General features: G+C 44.9%; 1 protein-coding gene across 1 annotated transcript in view; it reads right to left on the reverse strand.

Annotated features, from left to right (window-relative positions):
- LOC106593833 (multiple C2 and transmembrane domain-containing protein 2-like) overlaps window positions 1–11,287 on the reverse strand; it is an 88,914-nt gene that overhangs the window by 17,709 nt on the left and 59,918 nt on the right. Inside the window, 7 exon segments of the mRNA XM_045708270.1 lie at window positions 3,860–3,973; window positions 6,571–6,690; window positions 6,800–6,874; window positions 7,802–7,903; window positions 8,202–8,304; window positions 9,793–9,895; window positions 10,098–10,191. Of these exon segments, the coding sequence (XP_045564226.1) occupies window positions 3,860–3,973; window positions 6,571–6,690; window positions 6,800–6,874; window positions 7,802–7,903; window positions 8,202–8,304; window positions 9,793–9,895; window positions 10,098–10,191 (711 nt within the window).

Raw genomic sequence — 11,287 nt, forward strand, 5'->3', positions numbered from 1 at the left:
TAGTTCTAGGGGATAGTGGTAGTAGTTCTAGGGGATAGTGGTAGTAGTTCTAGGGGATAGTGGTAGTAGTTCTAGGGGATAGTGGTAGTAGTTGTAGAATCTAGGGGATAGTGGTAGTAGTTGTAGGGGATAGTGGTAGTAGTTATAGAATCTAGGGGATAGTGGTAGTAGTTGTAGGGGATAGTGGTAGTAGTTGTAGGGGATAGTGGTAGTAGTTGTAGGGGATAGTGGTAGTAGTTGTAGGGGATAGTGGTAGTAGTTGTAGGGGATAGTGGTAGTAGTTGTAGGGGATAGTGGTAGTAGTTGTAGGGGATAGTGGTAGTAGTTGTAGGGGATAGTGGTAGTAGTTGTAGGGGATAGTGGTAGTAGTTGTAGGGGATAGTGGTAGTAGTTGTAGAATCTAGGGGATAGTGGTAGTAGTTGTAGGGGATAGTGGTAGTAGTTGTAGAATCTAGGGGATAGTGGTAGTAGTTGTAGGGGATAGTGGTAGTAGTTGTAGGGGATAGTGGTAGTAGTTGTAGAATCTAGGGGATAGTGGTAGTAGTTGTAGGGGATAGTGGTAGTAGTTGTAGGGGATAGTGGTAGTAGTTGTAGGGGATAGTGGTAGTAGTTCTAGGGGATAGTGGTAGTAGTTGTAGAATCTAGGGGATAGTGGTAGTAGTTGTAGGGGATAGTGGTAGTAGTTGTAGGGGATAGTGGTAGTAGTTCTAGAATCTAGGGGATAGTGGTAGTAGTTGTAGGGGATAGTGGTAGTAGTTGTAGAATCTAGGGGATAGTGGTAGTAGTTCTAGGGGATAGTGGTAGTAGTTCTAGGGGATAGTGGTAGTAGTTGTAGGGGATAGTGGTAGTAGTTGTAGGGGATAGTGGTAGTAGTTGTAGGGGATAGTGGTAGTAGTTCTAGGGGATAGTGGTAGTAGTTCTAGGGGATAGTGGTAGTAGTTATAGAATCTAGGGGATAGTGGTAGTAGTTGTAGGGGATAGTGGTAGTAGTTGTAGGGGATAGTGGTAGTAGTTGTAGGGGATAGTGGTAGTAGTTCTAGGGGATAGTGGTAGTAGTTATAGAATCTAGGGGATAGTGGTAGTAGTTGTAGGGGATAGTGGTAGTAGTTGTAGGGGATAGTGGTAGTAGTTGTAGGGGATAGTGGTAGTAGTTGTAGGGGATAGTGGTAGTAGTTGTAGGGGATAGTGGTAGTAGTTGTAGAATCTAGGGGATAGTGGTAGTAGTTGTAGGGGATAGTGGTAGTAGTTGTAGGGGATAGTGGTAGTAGTTGTAGGGGATAGTGGTAGTAGTTGTAGGGGATAGTGGTAGTAGTTGTAGGGGATAGTGGTAGTAGTTGTAGGGGATAGTGGTAGTAGTTGTAGGGGATAGTGGTAGTAGTTGTAGGGGATAGTGGTAGTAGTTGTAGGGGATAGTGGTAGTAGTTGTAGGGGATAGTGGTAGTAGTTGTAGGGGATAGTGGTAGTAGTTGTAGAATCTAGGGGATAGTGGTAGTAGAATCTAGGGGATAGTGGTAGTAGTTGTAGGGGATAGTGGTAGTAGTTCTAGGGGATAGTGGTAGTAGTTCTAGGGGATAGTGGTAGTAGTTGTAGAATCTAGGGGATAGTGGTAGTAGTTCTAGGGGATAGTGGTAGTAGTTGTAGGGGATAGTGGTAGTAGTTGTAGAATCTAGGGGATAGTGGTAGTAGTTGTAGGGGATAGTGGTAGTAGTTCTAGGGGATAGTGGTAGTAGTTGTAGAATCTAGGGGATAGTGGTAGTAGTTCTAGGGGATAGTGGTAGTAGTTCTAGGGGATAGTGGTAGTAGTTCTAGGGGATAGTGGTAGTAGTTGTAGAATCTAGGGGATAGTGGTAGTAGTTCTAGGGGATAGTGGTAGTAGTTCTAGGGGATAGTGGTAGTAGTTCTAGGGGATAGTGGTAGTAGTTCTAGGGGATAGTGGTAGTAGTTCTAGGGGATAGTGGTAGTAGTTCTAGAATCTAGGGGATAGTGGTAGTAGTTGTAGGGGATAGTGGTAGTAGTTGTAGGGGATAGTGGTAGTAGTTGTAGGGGATAGTGGTAGTAGTTGTAAGGGATAGTGGTAGTAGTTGTAGGGGATAGTGGTAGTAGTTGTAGAATCTAGGGGATAGTGGTAGTAGTTCTAGGGGATAGTGGTAGTAGTTGTAGAATCTAGGGGATAGTGGTAGTAGTTGTAGAATCTAGGGGATAGTGGTAGTAGTTGTAGGGGATAGTGGTAGTAGTTGTAGGGGATAGTGGTAGTAGTTGTAGGGGATAGTGGTAGTAGTTGTAGGGGATAGTGGTAGTAGTTGTAGGGGATAGTGGTAGTAGTTGTAGGGGATAGTGGTAGTAGTTGTAGGGGATAGTGGTAGTAGTTCTAGGGGATAGTGGTAGTAGTTCTAGGGGATAGTGGTAGTAGTTGTAGAATCTAGGGGATAGTGGTAGTAGTTGTAGGGGATAGTGGTAGTAGTTGTAGGGGATAGTGGTAGTAGTTGTAGGGGATAGTGGTAGTAGTTGTAGGGGATAGTGGTAGTAGTTGTAGGGGATAGTGGTAGTAGTTGTAGGGGATAGTGGTAGTAGTTGTAGGGGATAGTGGTAGTAGTTGTAGAATCTAGGGGATAGTGGTAGTAGTTGTAGGGGATAGTGGTAGTAGTTGTAGGGGATAGTGGTAGTAGTTGTAGGGGATAGTGGTAGTAGTTGTAGGGGATAGTGGTAGTAGTTGTAGGGGATAGTGGTAGTAGTTGTAGGGGATAGTGGTAGTAGTTGTAGGGGATAGTGGTAGTAGTTGTAGGGGATAGTGGTAGTAGTTGTAGGGGATAGTGGTAGTAGTTGTAGGGATAGTGGTAGTAGTTGTAGGGGATAGTGGTAGTAGTTGTAGGGGATAGTGGTAGTAGTTGTAGGGGATAGTGGTAGTAGTTGTAGGGGATAGTGGTAGTAGTTGTAGGGGATAGTGGTAGTAGTTCTAGGGGATAGTGGTAGTAGTTGTAGGGGATAGTGGTAGTAGTTGTAGAATCTAGGGGATAGTGGTAGTAGTTCTAGGGGATAGTGGTAGTAGTTGTAGGGGATAGTGGTAGTAGTTGTAGGGGACAGTGGTAGTAGTTGTAGGGGATAGTGGTAGTAGTTGTAGGGGATAGTGGTAGTAGTTGTAGAATCTAGGGGATAGTGGTAGTAGTTGTAGGGGATAGTGGTAGTAGTTGTAGGGGATAGTGGTAGTAGTTGTAGGGGATAGTGGTAGTAGTTGTAGGGGATAGTGGTAGTAGTTGTAGAATCTAGGGGATAGTGGTAGTAGTTGTAGGGGATAGTGGTAGTAGTTGTAGGGGATAGTGGTAGTAGTTGTAGAATCTAGGGGATAGTGGTAGTAGTTCTAGGGGATAGTGGTAGTAGTTGTAGGGGATAGTGGTAGTAGTTGTAGAAGCTAGGGGATAGTGGTAGTAGTTCTAGGGGATAGTGGTAGTAGTTGTAGAATCTAGGGGATAGTGGTAGTAGTTGTAGGGGATAGTGGTAGTAGTTGTAGGGGATAGTGGTAGTAGTTGTAGGGGATAGTGGTAGTAGTTGTAGGGGATAGTGGTAGTAGTTGTAGGGGATAGTGGTAGTAGTTGTAGGGGATAGTGGTAGTAGTTGTAGGGGATAGTGGTAGTAGTTGTAGAATCTAGGGGATAGTGGTAGTAGTTGTAGGGGATAGTGGTAGTAGTTGTAGAATCTAGGGGATAGTGGTAGTAGTTGTAGGGGATAGTGGTAGTAGTTCTAGGGGATAGTGGTAGTAGTTGTAGGGGATAGTGGTAGTAGTTGTAGAATCTAGGGGATAGTGGTAGTAGTTCTAGGGGAATAGGACTAAACATGGCTGTTTGGAGCGAGGCTCTGTACTGACCAGGTCCTGGTTGGCCCGTCCAGATGCAATCTGAAGATAGTTCCATGTTATGAGCAGAACCAGACAGAGAGGCAACATGTAGAACTCCCAATGCCACACCGCCAGCAGGAATATCTAGAGGAAGAGAGGAGAGGAGAGGAGAGCGGGGGAGGGGAGGGAGAGGAGAGGGGAGGGGAGGGGAGAAGAGAAGAGAGGAGAGGAGAGGAGAGGAGAGGAGAGGAGAGGAGAGGAGAGGAGAGAAGTAGGATAGGAGAGTGGGGAGCGGAGTAGGGGAGAAGAAGGAGTAGAGAAGGAGATGAGGAGAGAGGAGTAGGGGAGGAGAGGGGAGGAGGAGAAGAGAGGAGTGGGGAGGAGTGGGGGAAGAGGGGAGAGGAGAGCCGGGGACGAGAGGGAAGGAGAAGAGGAGGGGAAGAAAGGGGAGGAGGAGAGGAGTAGAAAGGGGAGAAGATGGGAGGAGGAGAGGGGAGAAGTAGGGGAGGAGGGGAGAGAAAAGGAGAGAAGCGGAGGAAAAGAGAAGAGGACAGGAAAGGAGAGGAGGAGAGGAGTAGGGAGGGGAGAGGAGGAGATGGGAGGAGGAAAGAGGAGAGTAGGAAAGAGGAGAGGAAAGGAGTGAGGAGGGGAGTAGAGGGGAGGAGAGAAGAGGAGTAGGGAGGGGAGAGGAGGAGATGGGAGGAGGAAAGAGGAGAGGAAAGGAGAGGAGGAGAGGAGTAGGGAGGGGAGAGGAGGAGATGGGAGGAGGAAAGAGGAGAGGAAAGGAGAGAGGAGGGGAGTAGAGAAGAGGAGTAGGGAGGGGAGATGAGAGGACGAGTACAGGAGAGGAATGGAGGGCAGGAGTAGGGGAGACGAGAGGCGGATGGGAGAGGAGGGGAGGAGAGGGGGAGGAGAGGAGAAACTGATAAAGGGTCACTTCATTAACTGAACATCAAATACATGACATATACTGTATTTACCATACACACCATCTCTTCTCTAGTGGGACCAGTCTACACTGTAGCTGAGGTTAGATCCCATCCTCTCACAGTACATATCTATAGCAGGGGCTAGAACGAGTCCTCTCACAGTACATATCTATAGCAGGGGCTATAATCTATACTCTCACATAACATATCTATAGCAGGGGCTATAATCTATCCTCTCACAGAACATATCTATAGCAGGGGCTAGAATCTATCCTCTCACAGTACATATCTATAGCAGGGGCTAGAATCTATCCTCTCACAGAACATATCTATAGCAGGGGCTAGAATCTGTCCTCTCACAGTACATATCTATAGCAGGGGCTAGAACGGGTCCTCTCACAGTACATATCTATAGCAGGGGCTAGAACGGGTCCTCTCACAGTACATATCTATAGCAGGGGATAGAATCTATCCTCTCACAGTACATATCTATAGCAGGGGCTAGAACGGATCCTCTCACAGTACATATCTATAGCAGGGGCTAGAATCTGTCCTGTCACAGTACATATCTATAGCAGGGGCTAGAATCTATCCTCTCACAGTCCATATCTATAGCAGGGGCTAGAACGGGTCCTCTCACAGTACATATCTATAGCAGGGGCTAGAACGGGTCCTCTCACAGTACATATCTATAGCAGGGGCTAGAACGGGTCCTCTCACAGTACATATCTATAGCAGGGGCTAGAACGGGTCCTCTCACAGTACATATCTATAGCAGGGGCTAGAACGAGTCCTCTCACAGTACATATCTATAGCAGGGGCTAGAACGGGTCCTCTCACAGTCCATATCTATAGCAGCCTAAACCCCCAAACAGCAAAGTGCTGTACAGAAACCCAGCCTAAACCCCCAAACAGCAAAGTGCTGTACAGAAACCCAGCCTAAACCCCCAAACAGCGAAGTGCTGTACAGAAACCCAGCCTAAACCCCCAAACAGCGAAGTGCTGTACAGAAACCCAGCCTAAACCCCCAAACAGCAAAGTGGGGTATAGGCTGGATCTGATATCTGACTGGATGGTGTTCAGAGATATGGGAGGGGTTGGATGGAGCTGAAGGATGGGACTGGATGGTGTTCAGAGAGATGGGAGGGGTTGAGTGGAGCTGAAGGATGGGACTGGATGGTGTTCAGAGAGATGGGAGGGGTTGAGTGGAGCTGAAGGATGGGACTGGATGGAGCTGAAGGATGGGACTGGATGGTGTTAGGAGATAGATGGGAGGGGTTGAGTGGAGCTGAAGGATGGGACTGTGGTTGGTGGTCAGAGAGATGGGAGGGGTTGAGTGGAGCTGAAGGATGGGACTGGATGGTGTTCAGAGAGATGGGAGGGGTTGGATGGAGCTGAAGGATGGGACTGGATGGTGTTCAGAGATAGATGGGAGGGGTTGAGTGGAGCTGAAGGATGGGACTGGATGGTGGTCAGAGAGATGGGAGGGGTTGAGTGGAGCTGAAGGATGGGACTGGATGGTGTTCAGAGAGATGGGAGGGGTTGAGTGGAGCTGAAGGATGGGACTGGATGGTGTTCAGAGATAGATGGGAGGGGTTGAGTGGAGCTGAAGGATGGGACTGGATGGAGCTGAAGGATGGGACTGGATGGAGCTGAAGGATGAGACATTGAGAACACCTATTGCCTTGAGATGGGGAACCCCCTGCTAGGAATTCTGGTTGTATGGGAGAAAGTGCAGATGGTGCTGCTCTACTACAGTATATCTAGCTTGGTAACGCTACTTCTAGATGTTGAAAAGGGTGACTGCCCCACCAGGAAGGCTATGAGACTCCTCTGGAAACTCTCCCACTGGAAACAGCTCTTCATGTACTGCAGTGTGGACTGCACCGCTCTGTACAGATTACGCACGCGGTGCACGTTACGCGCCAAGATCTGGAATGAACACAGAAATACACGTTAAAAAACACGCTACGAACAAGACAAAATGTCCGCCCGTTTCACAGTACTTTAGGCGAAACTACGGGAGATTCATTTAGCAAACCTTTTTAGAAAACTTTGGATTGTCTTCCATGAATTTCTTCTCCTTTGGTTTAAATGTTCTGATAGCTGCTCTGACCTAAAAAACAGAAGACAAAAACAGAAGTGAAATGGAGGGAGATGGAAGACAGGTTGTTCCTGTTTAAATGGAGAGAGAGATGGAAGACAGGTTGTTCCTGTTTAAATGGAGAGAGATGGAAGACAGGTTGTTCCTGTTTAAATGGAGAGAGAGATGGAAGACAGGTTGTTCCTGTTTAAATGGAGAGAGATGGAAGACAGGTTGTTCCTGTTTAAATGGAGAGAGAGATGGAAGACAGGTTGTTCCAGTTTAAATGGAGAGAGATGGAAGACAGGTTGTTCCTGTTTAAATGGAGAGAGAGATGGAAGACAGGTTGTTCCAGTTTAAATGGAGGGAGATGGAAGACAGGTTGTTCCTGTTTAAATGGAGAGAGAGATGGAAGACAGGTTGTTCCTGTTTAAATGGAGAGAGATGGAAGACAGGTTGTTCCAGTTTAAATGGAGGGAGATGGAAGACAGGTTGTTCCTGTTTAAATGGAGAGAGAGATGGAAGACAGGTTGTTCCTGTTTAAATGGAGAGAGATGGAAGACAGGTTGTTCCTGTTTAAATGGAGAGAGAGATGGAAGACAGGTTGTTCCAGTTTAAATGGAGAGAGAGATGGAAGACAGGTTGTTCCTGTTTAAATGGAGAGAGATGGAAGACAGGTTGTTCCTGTTTAAATGGAGAGAGATGGAAGACAGGTTGTTCCTGTCACACTCGCTCACACACACACACAATCTGACAGGACCAGTCCATCTGTATTAAACATCATTACAGATGACCCTACAGTATCTATCAGGACTGGTCCATCGGTCCCAAACAGCGCCCTATTTCCTATGGGCCCTGGCCAACAGAAGGAGGGGACAGGTAGCAAGTGCGTCCCAAACAGCCCCTATTCCCCATGTGCCCTGGCCAACAGAAGGAGGGGACAATGGGCCCTGGACTCACTGGGTTGAAGATGAGCTCCAGCTCCAGCGAGATGTTTCCTTTAGACAGACCACCCAGGTCCTCCTTCTTCAGGGGACAGCAGATCGATTGTCCATTGTGGATCTGGAGGGGGACAGAGAGCGGAATGTAATGTACAGGTCATATACAGAGACCAACACTAAGCTGGAACAGTGGATTGAAGACATGACCCTGACTGGCCCTCTTGACTTGAACTCCCATTGATCTAATGGAAATACATATCGCTGGAATATGGATTTACACTACTCACAGAGAGTAGAGGAATGGTAACTATGCTGCTCACAGAGAGTAGAGGAATGGTCACTATGCTACTCACAGAGAGTAGAGGAATGGCCACTATGCTACTCACAGAAAGCAGAGGAATGGCCACTATGCTACTCACAGAAAGCAGAGGAATGGCCACTTTGCCCAGGAAGTCAGGTGCTTTGTCTCCATCCTCATCAAAGATGGTCAGCTCCAGAATATCATGGATGTCTTTTACTGGGCTGCATAACATGGATATAAATACAGCAGAAACATGGAGACTGGACAAACTAGACTGACAACATGGATATAAATACAGCAGAAACATGGAGACTGGACAACATGGATATAAATACAGCAGAAACATGGAGACTGGACAACATGGATATAAATACAGCAGAAACATGGAGACTGGACAACATGGATATAAATACAGCAGAAACATGGAGACTGGACAACATGGATATAAATACAGCAGAAACATGGAGACTGGACAACATGGATATAAATACAGCAGAAACATGGAGACTGGACAACATGGATATAAATACAGCAGAAACATGGAGACTGGACTGGACAACATGGATATAAATACAGCAGAAACATGGAGACTGGACAACATGGATATAAATACAGCAGAAACATGGAGACTGGACAACATGGATATAAATACAGCAGAAACATGGAGACTGGACAACATGGATATAAATACAGCAGAAACATGGAGACTGGGCCTGGACATTAGATAGATGGTTAGATTATATAGATAGATGGTTAGATTGAATATAGATACAGATGGAGACTTAGATTAGATACAGGATGGTTAGATTAGATACAGCAGATAGATGGTTATGATTAGATAGATGGTTAGATTAGATACAGCAGATAGATGGTTAGATTAGATAGATGGTTAGATTAAATACACAGATAGATGGTTAGATTAGACAGATAGATGGTTAGATTATATAGATAGATGGTTAGATTAGATAGATGGTTAGATTAGATAGATAGATGGTTAGATTAGATAGATGTGGTTAGATTAGATAGATAGATGGTTAGATTAGATAGATGGTTAGATTAGATAGATAGGGTTAGATTAGATAGATGGTTAGATTAGATAGATGGTTAGATTAGATAGATAGATGGTTAGATAGATAGACGGTTAGATTAGATAGATGGGTTAGATTAGATAGATGGTTAGATTAGATAGATGGTTAGATTAGATAGATGGTTAGATTAGATAGATAGAAGAGGTTAGATTAGATAGATAGATGGTTAGATAGATAGATGGTTAGATTAGATAGATGGTTAGATTAGATAGATAATGGTTAGATTAGATAGATGGTTAGATTAGATAGATGGTTAGATTAGATAGATGGTTGATTAGATAGATGGTTAGATTAGATAGATGGTTAGATTAGATAGATGGTTAGATTAGATAGATAGATAGAGGTTAGATTAGATAGATAGATGGTTAGATTAGATAGATATAGTAATTAGATAGATGGTTAGATTAGATAGATGGTTACATTAGATAGATGGTTAGATTAGATAGATGGTTAGATTAGATAGATGGTTAGATTAGATAGATGGTTAGATTAGATAGATGGTTAGATTAGATGTGTGGTTTATATGGCAACTGACATGGTAAAGACTTGTAATACCACGTTAAATCCCATGTTTAAAGGGGAACTACAGGGATAAAAAAGCAGAGCTGGAGTGTGACTGACATGGTGAAGACTTGGTTCCAGTTGGGATTAAGGGTTTTATAGATGGTGTGAGTCTGCAGTCTGTCGTTGCCCAACTCCAAAACACAGAACGGGTCACTCTTCCCTGCAACAGACACACACACACACACACACACACCCACCCAACCACACACACACAGACAGTGTTAGTTTCTACTGACAGTAGCTTTGGAAGTAAAAAAAACATCATTTCTGTGTGGTAAAATATAGCGCAACGCTAACGGATAGAGCTAGTTCTACAGCGAAATGAAGAAGTTCACATTAACAGAGGGGGAAGTGCTTCTTACCGTTTAAATCAGCTGCCAACAGGTCAGTAGCCTTGATAATCTTGACTTGAAGGAAACCGACATCCCGGAGGTTCCTGAAGGAACTTTTGAAACTCTGAGGGGAGAAAAACATCAGAGCCTGTTAACTACAGCACCTCCAGACAGGACTGGCCCTGTAAAACAACACATTATACAGACAGGACTGACCCTGTAAAACAACACATTATACAGACAGGACTGACCCTGTAAAACAACACATTATACAGACAGGACTGGCCCTGTAAAACAACACATTATACAGACAGGACTGACCCTGTAAAACAACACATTATACAGACAGGACTGACCCTGTAAAACAACACATTATACAGACAGGACTGGCCCTGTAAAACAGCACCTCCAGACAGGACTGACCCTGTAAAACAACACATTACAGACAGGACTGGCCCTGTAAAACAACACATTATACAGACAGGACTGACCCTGTAAAACAACACATTATACAGACAGGACTGACCCTGTAAAACAACACATTATACAGACAGGACTGACCCTGTAAAACAACACATTATACAGACAGGACTGACCCTGTAAAACAACACATTATACAGACAGGACTGACCCTGTAAAACAACACATTATACAGACAGGACTGGCCCTGTAAAACAACACATTCAGACAGGACTGACCCTGTAAAACAACACATTATACAGACAGGACTGACCCTGTAAAACAACACATTATACAGACAGGACTGACCCTGTAAAACAACACATTATACAGACAGGACTGACTCCTGTAAAACAACACATTATACAGACAGGACTGACCCTGTAAAAAACAACACATTATACAGACAGGACTGACCCTGCAAAACAACACATTATACAGACAGGACTGGCCCTGTAAAACAACAACCATTATACAGACAGGACTGACCCTGTAAAACAACACATTATACAGACAGGACTGGCCCTGTAAAACAGCACCTCAGACAGGACTGACCCTGTAAAACAACACATTACAGACAGGACTGGCCCTGTAAAACAACACATTATACAGACAGGACTGACCCTGTAAAACAACACATTATACAGACAGGACTGACCCTGTAAAACAACACATTATACAGACAGGACTGACCCTGTAAAACAACACATTATCCAGACAGGACTGACCCTGTAAAACAACACATTATACAGACAGGACTG

The sequence above is a fragment of the Salmo salar genome, chromosome ssa26 (genome assembly GCF_905237065.1).
Source record: "Salmo salar chromosome ssa26, Ssal_v3.1, whole genome shotgun sequence".
NCBI classification, from domain to species: domain Eukaryota; kingdom Metazoa; phylum Chordata; class Actinopteri; order Salmoniformes; family Salmonidae; genus Salmo; species Salmo salar.